Source organism: Misgurnus anguillicaudatus, chromosome 25 (genome assembly GCF_027580225.2).
Source record: "Misgurnus anguillicaudatus chromosome 25, ASM2758022v2, whole genome shotgun sequence".
Lineage (NCBI taxonomy): Eukaryota > Metazoa > Chordata > Actinopteri > Cypriniformes > Cobitidae > Misgurnus > Misgurnus anguillicaudatus.
This window is the reverse complement of record NC_073361.2, coordinates 4,597,636-4,612,137: the sequence shown is the minus strand read 5'-3', so window position 1 is coordinate 4,612,137 and position 14,502 is coordinate 4,597,636. Positions and strand designations below refer to the sequence as shown.

At 37.4% G+C, this 14,502-nt stretch overlaps 1 protein-coding gene across 2 annotated transcripts in view; it reads right to left on the bottom strand.

The window, feature by feature from the left end:
* Positions 1-14,502, bottom strand: part of gpr158a (G protein-coupled receptor 158a) — a 132,532-nt gene that overhangs the window by 19,254 nt on the left and 98,776 nt on the right. For both annotated transcript variants that reach the window (XM_073863963.1, XM_073863964.1), the window contains exons 6-8: positions 10,403-10,518; positions 4,563-4,801; positions 1,809-1,947 (exon numbers count right to left, since the gene is read on the bottom strand). In XM_073863963.1, the coding sequence (XP_073720064.1) occupies positions 1,809-1,947; positions 4,563-4,801; positions 10,403-10,518 (494 nt within the window). The remainder of the gene's footprint in view (positions 1-1,808; positions 1,948-4,562; positions 4,802-10,402; positions 10,519-14,502) is intronic.

Below are 14,502 nucleotides of genomic sequence, written 5' to 3'. Positions count from 1 at the left end.
TCAACATTCACATACAGAAGATATAAGCATTTAAAGCGAACATTTTAGCAAGTGTGCTTTAAAAAGTCTAGAATTTTTATGATATTATCCTACACTACACAGGGAATATTGTGGATTTTTTCCAGAAAACTTTTTGCATAAAATAGATTCAAGCACTTTTAATGACCTGTATCTATGTATGTATATTTTCAAAAACTTCCCAAAGCCTGGAATCCCCCCCCCAGATTTACAAACTTTCAAAGATTTCAAGGACCCGTGGGAAGCCTGCATGTGTGTTGCTTGTGTTTTCAAAATATGTGTGTGCTGCGTAATGTGAACTACGTGCATCATGTGTCATCATGGGTCGGCATGTTTCATTTTCTTTTAAAGATCGGATGGGACCCATAGATACCATAGATACCTTCGCCTTGGGCCCCCAATTTGCTAAATCCTCAACTATGGGTAACATACTTATACCGCAATAGTTAGCCTGTCTGGAACCAAGCTGATTTAAACTACATCACTGTGTGACACACACATATATATATATATATATATATCCCAAGGGTTTTTTCCTCCTAGGACTTTTTTCCCCGGCTACAACCCGGGTAGGCAGCCTTCACTGCTTAACTTAGCACCTCTTCTATACGTTACATTAGTAATACGCATGCTTATAATGTTGATTCATAGCCGCAGCAAATTAGCCGTAGCTGCTTATGCTGTGTGTATTATGTGTATTATGTTATGCTATCTGCCGATTTTCTGTGGTTTTCATTGCTTCTATTAATGTAAAGCTGCCTTGAAACAATTACCATTTGTGAAAAGCGCTATTTAAATAAAATTGAGTTGTCTTGTCAAAATAAGTGCCCGCTGCACACATGTCGAAACCATTAATGATAAAAGAGACGCTCACAAAATACTCGCAAGACGCGCACTTAATACTTAACTCTGATTACACATGAGATATGTGAGTATGCGAGTATGAGTATGCGAGTATCTGGCCAACACAAGCGTCTCTTTTATCATAAACCCTTTAGACGCGTGACACTGATTTAGTGATGCACATACTTGATGTGGCGAAAACATATTTTAAAATGATGAGCCACACACATTACAGACTACATACATGTTTTGACAAGTTTTGCATCGAGCGCCCTCGAAGAAGAAGTCACCGGCTGCCACTGATAATGAAGAACCAATAAAGAACACAGCAATCGAGGTTGAAAGCAATACTAGTTAGTACCACAAACCTTTGCTAAATGGTGACATAAGTTTAGCTCCATGTGTTTTATATCGCTTTTATTATAACGGTCCAGCTACAATCTTATAGACTTATTTCACTTACTGTCAGTATGCAGGATTCTTATATAGTTTTCTCTTCTTTTAAGGACAATGTAAAATGGAAAGGCATGTCTGGTTTTCTATACTTATACTGTGGTTTTATGCACTACCACAATTCTAAAAGCAAGATCCACCAATCAGAGAGGTTGCTGATACTATGATGTCCTCTTTCGTCCTTCCCTGAAGATTTTATTGAAGTCATATCACATGCATGTCTACATGTCATCATTTTTGTTTGTCATGTATCTGCTTTTTGAACACAAATCTTCTTTACTGTTTTTCTGCAGGAAACAATTAGTTCACCTAGATCTACAACACTTTCTTTTTTATTAGAACAATTTCATTTAGTTTAGGATGATCTTTTAATTAATATTTATTTTCGATAAATTCATGGATTTTTAGAAGATAAATACATTATTTAATTTAATTATAACAGATCTACAGAGAAAATCAAAGTTATATCATCCTACTGTGCTGTATTTACTCACCTTATAACATGAAATATGGCAGAGAGGATGAGTTCATTGTGCACAGCGATGGCCATGTAGCGTGGCTCATGAAACGCTGAGGGGACGGTCCTCACGGCGTAACACAAATACACACCCCACAACAGGAACAAGAACTCGGCTATAATATAGAGAAATAATAAAGAGTTAACACTCAACTGACCAGCATCTCCAATGACTGTAAAATCTTCTGTTTAAACCAAACCATAAATACAAAACAAACCAATATAACACTAGATTGAAAACATCAGCAAGATATAGAAAAAAGACATAAATGCAATAAACGCCATCTAGATTGCCTGTATTCTCTGGACGCTGTCTGATAGACAACTGGAAATGAAGATGTGGAAAGCCAGTGCAGAGTTTTATACATCTCATGCCTACTGGCACAACCTATACAATGTCAGCCAACCAGACAGCAATAAACATCTGTTTACCCCAATGAACATCTGTCATCATGTGTGTGATGTGTACTGGTCCAAGTGTTGGAGTGGACACATTAAAAAATGCCATGCTTGAGGATAAGACACCTCATATTAAGGAATAAACAGTCGTCACAGTCCTGGGGTCTAATTTATAAAGCGTGTGTATGCACAAAATAGGGCTGGAAACATGCGTATGACAGTTCCCACGCAAAGGTTGTCTTCTAAAATAACAAACTTGACAGGAGAATGGGCTTGCAGGGGGGGTCTGAGGATGATTCACTTGCAGGTGATCTGTGATTTATAAAGGGACATTGCTTTCTTTGATAAGTCTTAACATTTTTTGGCGTATGCCATATTTGGCTTTTGTGCGTATGTAGACTTTTAGTAAGGATCCTACGCCTAGTTTTATAAATGAGCCCCCCCGGTCTGTGAGATCGCTATGCCTGTTATTAATGCAATCGTTGACCTATTACTTCCTTGTGTGGATAAACTGGAATCAGGACTCTTTATAAACCATGGTGGGGAAAAAGTTACCATAATTTTACTGAAAAGTTTAGTATTTAAGGTATGGTCAATAGAAGTTCATCAACAAATACAATCCACCATTAGGTCCCAAATTACCTAGACCGTATTTCATCTGTAACCCTGTTTTTATATTAGATAATTTTTTCATGGTTATTTAATGCCAAAGAAGGATTTCTCGACTCATTGGGCCCTATTTTAATTATCTAAGCGCATTGTCTTAAGCGCACAGTGCACGGTCTAAATGGGTCCGATGCCACTTTTGCTAATTTAACGACGGGAAAAATGGTTTGGTCGAAAAGGGTTGTTCCTATTTTTTCCTAATGAGTAATGCGTGTGTTTTGGGTGTTACATGCAATAAACCTACGAGAGTCTTATCTCTCATCCCCTGCGCTATTTCTAATCCCTGTTTAGATGACGGACTTTGTAAACTGAAAAACTAAGCGGAGGAAGAAGACCACCAGTTTAAGAATAATGTAAAAAAAATGTGTTGTTTTCTTTTTTATTGAAATTTAATTTTTTGGTTTAAAACCTTTAAAAGCCGTTTTCTTTCAGTCAGAGAAGTAAAAATAGCAGGCTTTTAATTGCTGTAAATGTATTGATAGCCTACATAATCATTGTAATCTCATAAAATAATTTGCAAATATGCAAGAAAAGGTATGTACTATAAAATACAAACAAGAGATAAAAAATGTACAAACGTGCGGAGAGCCAAAGCGTTTCAGCACTCGGACAGCGCCATGGGATTTTTAAAAAGCATTACTTAAAATGTTTGTCATTTCATCATATCCACAGGTACAGAGTCATCATATACAATAAATCCGTAGAGGCGCATTAAAAAACATTTAAAAATAGATGCATTTGTTTAAAGCAAAGCATTTATTTACTTACCAGGCAACAGGTGAAGCAGCTCTTTACGCCTTCTAACGTCTCATAATCGGTCCTCATTTATGTTCAAGAGACTCAATAATAGTCTTTTACATTTCAGTTCTTTAATCTTTCATATTTAAAAGCATTTTTGTGCTGCTGCGCATTCATGTATGTGATAAGCAAACCCGCGTTGTCGTCCCGTTTATAGGCGCATATTACTAACACGCTCTTTAAATAACAAAAAACATATTACACCATAGACTTTAGAGCAGGTTTTTGTTGGTCAATGGCGTAATCTCTTTTAGTTGCCTCAAAATAGCACGCGCCAACAATGCGCCTTAACACATCGTTTTCAGACTAGACGCAAAATTGGGAGCAAATGCATTTGCTATTTAAACAACGTGGCGCTAAATGTGAAAATGATCATTGCGACGGTTTGAAACTAGCAAAAGACACTTGCGTTGCACATTGCTCTGCATTGCGCCGGGTGTATGATAGAGCCCATTATGTTGTATACTGTATATGTGACCCAGTCTGTAAAATCCAGGCTTAAGTCTTATAATCTAATTATGAGATTTGGTGCATCAAAGTTTGATTTCAAACACTGAGTTGGCAATTATTTCAATCTTTGATATACATTTACTCAGTCAATGTAAAAGATATCAAGGTTCACATGGGTCACCTATGGTCAGGTGACTTTACATGGGTCACCTATGGTCAGCGTATACTCCATCTCAGTCTCATGGCCTCACTGTAAAGTGTCCATCAGATGCACAATTCAGAATCTCCAATGGTCCAATAAATCATCCAGATAATTCTGGCCTACTCTCAAACTGGCATAGATATTCAGACTAATAGTGATCACATCTATAGTAATCAATCAAAGCTAATGCTCATTAGGTAACAGAAGCTAACTCACCCACAGCTATCATGTAGTCCCAGCGGTCCAGCAGACACATGCTGAACTGCAGAGCATCAGTGGTAAAGCCCACAGTGATGAGAGCGAGATGTCTGTTCGGGTTCTGACACACAGCGGAGGTCCAGGCTATCGCAAACCATAATACAATGAGTAGGATGACACACAGCAGACGTAACACTCTCCAGCTGGTCATGTAAGGTATCCGCTGGGCTGTACGTGAGAGGAACACCTTCAGGACCCTGAAGAACAATGACAACAGACATTTTATTTTTATAACCTCCATACTGAAACTGATTTGTAACTGTTTGTAACTTTGTATTCTGCAACCTATTTTAATTTACAAATGTGATGGTTTTACAAAATAGGAGATCTGACCAGGAAAAGTAGGGTGTGGTGTATTTTAGCAAATAATTAGCAAAACATGCACTGATCAACAACTTACAACAGAATGTGTATATTTATGCATTTCATGTTGCAGGATCATTAGACATAATAATAAAAATAATATCTTTGTCCTGTCTATTTTATTTAAGTCTGTCTCATCGGATGAACTTTCTGGATGTTGAATATGAGAAATCCTCATTATCATCCGCTCTCTTTATGTCACATTGACAAAACATCATTTACACCCCTTTAATGAGCTTCAAAAAAATAAAACATCGATCTGGGCAATGTGTTTACTTTCAACCCATTAAACCGCATCCCATTTCTGTCCAAATCAGCAGTGTGGCCATTCATCTCTGTTGCTTCAATTACCAATCATTAGATCTTTTTGACATTACCAGCAGACATCAGATCCTCAAGCCCATTTTTTTGCTTCGTGCACACTATTAAAGAGACAGTTAAAGGCGGGGTGCATGATTTTTGAAAAACACTTTGGAAAAGGGAGTCGGGCCGAGTCGTGCCGGGTAAGGGGCGTGTCTACTAACCAACATCATTGCCTGGGTTGCGTATGTGAGGCGGGTCTATCAAAAGAAGGTCCAGATTCTAATGGGGTAGCGGCCTGTTTGTTTAGGTATTTGTTTTCAAATATCAACATAGGCTTTCAGAGATCATGCACCCCGTCTTTAAGATATCGCCATCAATTACACACTTGAATGATTTGCTTTGTTTTGCACAACAGAAACACTTCATTTATCCAAAACAATATCTAAATAATGAAATTAAATCATAATTTAAAATGATTTAGGATTTTTTTTTCATTTATAGGTGAATTATTTTTTTAAATAGCTGCAGACCAAAACATTTTTTGTTTCTCTCTTCTGGATGCCAGACCCTCATAGCCCACCGAGCATCCAGTTCACGTTTGTTGCTTTTGTTGTCTAAACTATTCAATAAAACGTAATACACTGTGACCATTTCGGCCTGAGTGCCTTCAGTTATTTGTTTACCCACAACGATTTAAAGGAAGCATTTCTCTATGTAGTTTAACGATGCAGTGACTCTTTTTTAAAGCGTACTTTACCCCTGATGAAGTAACCGTAGAGCACACAGCTCTGACACTTTGTAGGACGCTTACTTTAATGGGAATTTAGAGATAATACAAACTTTAGCAGTGCTTAAAAGGATATCACAGCAACTCAATCAGGAGAAGTTGATTCTGCAAGGCTACACAGGGGATAAAGTCATAATATCAGTAATAAGAAGTGCATTAAACTGCCACTGCAGATATGCTGACCTGCTTCATCTTAAGGTTGAACCATTATTGAATTACGGTCTGAATTAATTCTGAATGAACTCTCTATCAAATATAATAGAATTACAGAATAAGCTACAGTATCATACAAATATAAGATATTGCAATACATTTAATTGTCATAAATATTACAGGATTTTCAACCAATAAATTCAAGAGCAGGACTTGATATAATGCACCAGGGAAATGATTTTTAACAATCTAAGCGGATTGTATAAATGGGCGTGTCCGATGCCACTTTTGTTAATTTAACGACGGGAAAAATGGTTTTTGCGCCGAGCGCATGGTCGAAAAGGGTTGTTCGTATTCTCCTAATGAGTAATGGGTGTGTTTTGGGCGTAACGTGTAATAAACCAATGAGAGTCTTATCTCTCATCCCCTTTAAAAGCCAGTTGCACTGCCTCTATGTCTAATCCCTATTTAGATGACGGACTTCGTAAACTGAAAAACTGGTGGAGGAAGTGGAGGAAGAAGACCACCAGTTAAAGAATAATGTTAAAAATTTTGTTGTTTTCATTTTTATTGAAATTTTAGTTTTTTGGATTAAAACCTTTAAAAGCCTTTTTCTTACAGTCATAGAAGTACAAATAGCAGGCTTTTAATTTATAAGCGTGCGGAGAGCCGAAGCGTTTCAGCACTCGGACAGCGCCATGGGATTTTTACAAAGCATTACTTAAAATGTTTCTCATCTCATCGTATCCGCAGGTACAAAGTCATCATATACAATAAATCCGCGGGAATTTTTTTTAAAAACATTTAAAAACAGATGCATTTGTTTAAAGCAAAGCATTTTTTTTCTTACCAGGCTGCAGGTGAAGCAGCTCTTTACGCCTTCTAACATCTCATAATGGGTCCTCATTTATGTCCAAGAGACTCAATAATAATCTTTTACAGTCAATCCTTTAATCTTTCATGTTAAAAGCGTTTTTGTGCTGCTGCACATTCATGTGTGTGATAAGCAAGTGCGTTGTCGTCCCGTTTATAGGAGTATATTACTAACGCGCTCTTAAAAATATATTCCGGCATTGACTTTAGACCAGGTTTTTGTTGGTCAATGGCGTAGTCTATTTAAGTTGCCTCAAAATAGCAAAGCGGCAACAATGCACCTGAACACACCTCGTTTTAAGACCAGAACGCCCATGGGCGCAAATGCATTTGCTATTTAAATAACGTGGCGCTTAATGTGAAAATGATCATCGCGCTGGGTTGAAACTAGCAAAAGACACTTGCGTTGCGCATTACACTGCATTGCGATGCATTGCGCCAGGTGTATGATAGAGCCCTAAATGTTTCTTTCTATTAAATATGAAGATTTATATTTTAGGAAAGGGGTCCCTCATTAAAGGTTCATCATATGTGGGGTCCCTGCCATCAAAAACTTTAAAACCCCTGCTCTAAAATATGCCATAAACACAATTTTCAGATTTTTGGTGACCTGAAAAAGATGAATTATATTCTTGTCTAAAATTCTGCAATGGAAACCTTTATCGTAATAGATCAATTATTTAGTAACATGGCATGGTTGATGGTTGACATGCTTTACTGGATTTAATATAAATGTTGATGGATAGTGATATTTTCCTAGGAAACAGTTGGCCTTTGCAATGTATTTAAAGTGAGTCACATGATGAGGTCCTCAGGGACAAATGCAAGATTGACATCAAATGCACTAAAGCATGGGTAGGCAATGTCGGTCCTGGTGTGCCGATGTCCTGCAGAGTTTAGCTCCAGCTCTAATCAAACACACCTGAACAACTAATCAAGGTCTAAAGAGTCACCTAGGCAAGATTTTATCAAGGTTGGAGCTAAAATCTGCAGGACATCGGCACTCCAGGACCGACATTGCCTACCCCTGCACTAAAGTCTTCAAAAGCATATGAGGAGCTCAGATGCAAAACCTACTAAAGGCCACATCCACCAAAAAGAGATAATGATATTAACTGAATGCTCTTTGCATGTATTATACGTTCATCAAATACTTTCGCTTTAAATCCACTTAATCCCAGCCTCAGATCATTTAGAAATAACGTTTGTGGGCAGAATCGGCCAAACGCCATGTCGATTTTTTTCAGATCATTCAAGTCCTCAAAGTGCATGAAAGATGAATATGGAACAACAGCAGATCACATTCAAACTTGGGTCTCTTGTGAGTACTTTGATCCGAATACAATACAAATTTGGCAAATTTTACAATATAAATTGTGCTGATTATGACGATTAATTGACTGTTTATGGCTTTGACGATTATGGCGATTAATTGACTTGTTTGTGGCTTTGACGATTATGACGATTAATTGACTGTTTATGGCTTTGACGATTGTGGTGATTAATTGACTGTTTGTGGCATTGACGATTATGACGATTAATTGCCTGTTTGTGGCTTTGACGATTATGACGATTAATTTACTGTTTATGGCTTTCATGATTATGACGATTAATTGTCTGTTTTATTGCTTTGCCATTTAATTCTCATACATTTTTTGTTTGTTTATGAAATAATTTTCAAACATTGTTGTGATTTATTTAAATTAAATATTTTGCAAGGTTTACCTGACAATAAATATTAATACGCATAACACATAATTATTTAATGAATAGATCTTTAAAAAACTGAAAATTCTTCATATACAATAAACACAATAAAGTGTCTGAAAAATAACTGAAAATAAAAATGCAATCAAAATCTGAATATACCAGGGGTCCCATTTTTAAAACTATGCGTAGGGTCCTTAATAAAAGTCTACATAAGCACAAAAGTCAAAAATGGCATATGCCAAAAAATATTACAACTTATAAAACAAAACAATGTTCCCTTTATAAGTCACAGAACACCTGCAAGTGTGCATACATGAATCATCCTCAGATCCCACCCTGCAAGCCCATTCTCCCGTCAAGTTTGTTTTTTATAGATCAAAACCTTTGCGTGGGAACTGGCGTACGCACTAGAGGTCTTTTCGGTCCAAAGAAATGTACGTGACCCGAATCACTTTATACCCATACCCGACATGCATAAATAGGTTTTTTTAAAGAAAGACTTGACCTGAGACAAACCCGAGAAAATTTGACCCGAGTCCGACCCGAACTAGTGGCAACTGTTTTTAAACCTCGGGTTTTAGGATCTAAGTGGACTCGTGAAGACCTGTAGTACGCACATTTCGAGCTCCGTTTTGTGCGTATGCTCGTTTTATAAATTAGACCCCAGAACAGGCCTTAAATAGTAGCCAATCCTACTAAGGTCATATGGACCACATGTCTGTAGTGGCTGCAAAAAAAATCAAGTCCTTACAGATCGTTAAATAGTATCATTCACTTCCCTAAATTTGGAATTTCTGTTTTGGAAATTTATGTTTTACCTGGCAGTTTATATTGCTTAACAAAGTTTTTTTAAAAGCTTTTTTTGCACTGTATTAAATGGCTTTGCAATGTATCGCGTTACACTGTCAGTTAAGGAGCGGCATCTGATAATGTCTCATTTATACGGGTACTGCAGCTCCCCCTTGTGTTTTTTAGAAAGATGTGCAATCATTGCGGTGATCTGAAATCATTGCGATGAGGTCAAACAATCGCGATGAGACAATTTTAATGAATGTACAATATGGTCATTATGTCCCAATCCCCAAAAGTGGCATCCCAATGTGTCAAGTATGTTTCATTTCAGTCAATATTTTTAATTTTGGTGCATCACTTAAAGCCCTTCAGCAAAAGATGAAATATTGCAGATAATGTTTGTCTATATAGCTCAGCCTTTGGCCTTCTTGCACAACAACCAATCTGTTACCTGCCACCCCTCTACCTTTTTTGTTTTTCTTAAATGGCAAAGATCTCAGTGGGTACCACCTCATGGCCATATTAGGAAAGAGCAAGTTGTGACATTTAATAACATCATGGATCATGAGTCACCCAGCATGTGTTTGCGCATTACTGTGTGAGTTGGTTTGTCTAGTGCATGTATTTGTTTCTCAGAGGCAACAATACTGAAACTATCATAGTGTGTCATTCACTGGTCACATATGTCATATGAGTCACTCACCTCAATATCTCAATTATGATTATGAATCTAAATAATCTATTACTGCTAACACCGTGACCAAAAATAACCTTCTCCTCCAGAATGAGTCATCTTTAGTAATTTAATGAATGTAACCTGTAGAGTTTGAGGGTGACCGTTCCGTAGACTGTGGCAAATCCGAGCAGACGAACCCATCTCAGCAGGATACAGCGGAAAACACTCGGATGGAAATACAGAATCACAACCGGAAAACAACAGGACCTCAAATTAAACATGCATTGCTTTAATAACTGAATATCTCAATTCAGTTGTCGGTTCTGGGAAATCAATTGTTTTATTTTGACAATCAAAGACCTGAACGTACATACGTATTTTATATATATAATTAAATAATAATTTTAAAACAAAAACTGGTGTTACAGTGAGGAAAATAAGTATTTTAACACCCTGCTATTTTGCTATTTCTCCCACTTAGAAATCATGGAGGGGTCTGAAATTGTCATCTTAGGTGCATGTTCACTGTGAGAGACATAATCTAAAAAAACCACAATGTATGATTTTCAAAACTATTTATTTGCACGATACAGCTGCAAATAAATATTTGAACACCTGAGAAAGTCAATGTTAATATTTGGTACAGTAGCCTTTGTTTGAGGTCAAACGTTTCCTGTAGTTTTTTTTACCAGGGTTTGCACACACTGCAGGAGGGATTTTGGCCCACTCCTCTACACAGATCTTCTCTAGATCAGTCAGGTTTCTGGCCTGTCGCTGAGAAACACAGAGTTTGAGCTCCCTCCAAAGATTCTCTGTTGGGTTTAGTTCTGGAGACTGACTAGGCCACGCCAGAACCTTGATATGCTACAGAGCAACTCCTTGGTTATCCTGGCTGTGTGCTTCGGGTCATTGTCATGTTGGAAGACCCAGCCTCAACCCATCTTCAATGCTCTAACTGAGGGAAGGAGGTTGTTCCCCAAAATCTCGCAATACAGTGCAGTCGCCCTGTCCCATGTGCAGAAAAACACCCCCAAAGCATAATGCTACCACCACCATCCTTCACAGTAGGAGTGGTGTTCTTGGCATGGTACTCCTCATTATTCTTCCTCCAAACACGTTTAGTGGAATTATGACCAAAAAGTTATATTTTGGTCTCATCTGACCACATGACTTTCTCCCATGACTCCTCTGGATGGTCATTGGCAAACTTTAGACGGGCCTGGACATGTGCTGGTTTAAGCAGGGGAACCTTCCGTGCCATGCATGATCTCAAACCATGACATCTTAGAGTGTTACCAACAGTAACCTTGGAAACGGTGGTCCCAGCTCCCCCCGTGTAGTTCTGGGCTGATTTCTCATCTTTTTTAGGATCATTGAGACCCCACGAGGTGAGATCTTGCATGGAGCCCCAGTCTGAGGGAGATTGATAGTTATGTTTAGCTTCTTCCATTTTCTAATGATTGCTCCAACAGTGGACCTTTTTTCACCCAGCTGCTTGGCAATTTCCCTGTAGCCCTTTCCAGCCTTGTGGAGGTTTACAATTTTGTTCTTACTGATTGTATGGGGTGGACAGGTGTCTTTATGCAGCTAACGACCTTAAACAGGTGCATCTAATTTAGGATAATAAATGGAGTGGAGGTGGACATTGTAAAGGCAGACTAACAGGTCTTTGAAGGTCAGAATTCTAGCTGATAGACAGGTGTTCAAATACTTATTTGCAGCTGTAACATACAAATAAATAGTTAAAAAAATCATATATTGTGATTTCTGGATTTTTTTTTTTTATTATGTCTCTCACAGCGGACATGCACCTACGATGGCAATTTGAGACCCCTCCATGATTTCTAAGTGGGAAAACTTGCAAAATAGCAGGATGTTCAAATACTTACTTTCCTCACAGTAACACCAGTTTTTGTATGCAAAACATTAACTGATAAACATATGCAAGCATTTTTGAGGTAGCTACTGTATGTATTTAGCCAAATTGTTATTTTGTATTTGCACAAGCAGTTTTGTATGTATCATTTTATATTGTGTAATATTACATTTAGAAGGAAAAACATTATATAATCTTTAATGTCTAACACAAAAGTTACACCATAAACCCCCTTTTATAATTCTCAGCTCATGAATCTATTCAAACCTCACTAAACCTATTACGAGAGAGAGAGAGAGAGAGAGAGAGAGAGAGAGAGAGAGAGAGAGAGAGAGAGAGAGAGAGAGAGAGAGAGAGAGAGAACTGTAATTGAAGCGGAATCTCACAGCTGTGCTGTTGCCCCCCTCCTCTCTATGTGTACACAGAAATGTGGTGCTACACTATGTGTGTAATCTCATAACAGCAGTCTGCTCATTTCTCACAAAAGTCTATTATTAGATTGATTATGAAAAATACTGTTTTTGAGATGAATTGCCCCATCACTCACTACTCTGTCATAACTAACTAAGTACAGAACAAACAACAACATAAATAACTACACATTTGTACATAATTTCTCATCTGTCTTTTTAAAATGTTAATCTGTCAATTATAGCATTACCAAACAAAACTGCAAAAGTTATTTTACACTTTGGGGGGCAAAGAATCAAAGAAATTACATTAAAGAAAATATCTTTCAAAGAACTATCCCAAGTTTTTTTCTGTTTTGTGTTTTCTTTCTGTGTTTGCACTTTTACTCCAAAGCACTTTAAGCTTTTCTTCTTAAAAATGTAAAAATGTTTAAAGCTCAGCAGGGCTGTGTGTGTGTGTGTGTGCTTAGATGTAATGTGTATGCTTGTATATGGAGGCTTTATGCTAAGAGAAAAATTGCGAAACAAAACAAAATGCAAATCTCTTCTTACCAACAGCTAGGGAAACATTTGTTTTACCACAAAGTAGTGTACCAGCTGATCTTTAATCAATCATTAACCACAGAGAACCGAGAAATCTAAAGGGCAAATAAAAGTATGGTAGCAACCAAAAGAACAAAGAAAAGGTAAATTGACCTGAAAAAAGACATTAGCAGTTTAATGTCTCTTTTTCTTTTGGTTCAAAGTAATCAAAGTTACAATAAAGCAACTGATCCATAAACATGTCACTGCGCGTGTCTCATAATGGGGGTTACAGAGTTAAACTGAGTGAGATTTGGTTATGTGATCTCAAATTGGCAGCCATTGTAAGGGAGGAGCACTTTTATGCAGAATTAAACAGTATTTTCATGACCAATGACCAGAGTCTCATGAGTGGACATCATTCTGGAAATTTTACTTTTAAGATCCAGAGTATGTTTGTGTGTGTGTTTGGCAGGAGTGTGGTGCATTTATCAGGGGAAGATCCAGTCGGCCAGCTCTTAATTAGAACTGGGAGTACTGCACGCTTCCAGCAGAATCAGACGCTGTCAAACCATGCAAGACTAACACTCCACATCTCCTCATAAATATAAGATGCAGAGTAAATAGCATGATTAATTCACTGTCAGCATAATATTCGCTCCAGCTAAACTGACATAGCTGTTGAAAGATCTGAATGTTGTACTTAAATTGGCAAACAATTTGTAATGCAATAAAATTATGCGATGCATTCTCAGTATTGCTGCAAAAAGCACAACAGTCTTTGTGCATGAACCAATTTGTGCAAACACAGGATTACTCAAGCAACAAAACTATAGCGAACACAACATAATTAAACAGAGTTTTATTACACTGAAAGTATAATTAATGTATTCATTATAAGTGGACCTCAGAGAACATTAGAAAAAGTTAAAAAATGCAGTTCATGGAGCTTTTAAAGTGTGATTTTAAGCATGCATATTGATGGCTATAGCAGATATAGCTGCTTAAATTGAGATGATTTAAGACATAAGAGGGTTTTACTGTGCTTACTGTTAGTACACTGAAGCACAGCACACTATCAGCAGGCAAAAACCCTCACAGAGAAGTTGTGTCAATTATTAAAGAATTGTCTCACTGAAAAAGTATTAGCACAAAAAAATTCAAAATTCCATATTGCTCTTCTCTACTCACACACCTAATAATTACACATGATAACGTGATATATTTGTACCTGTGCAATACAGCTCAAAATATGCTGCAGATACTCTACTAAATGTGTGACTTGTTTATAGCATATGATTGCAGTGCAGCCTGTGACACAATAGATCATAAACTTATACTAGATTAGAATCACTACAAAGTTATCTCTGCATCATTGGTCAGGCGTTAGCCTGGTTTAGGTCCTATTAACCCGACCGCTATCACTTTGTTTA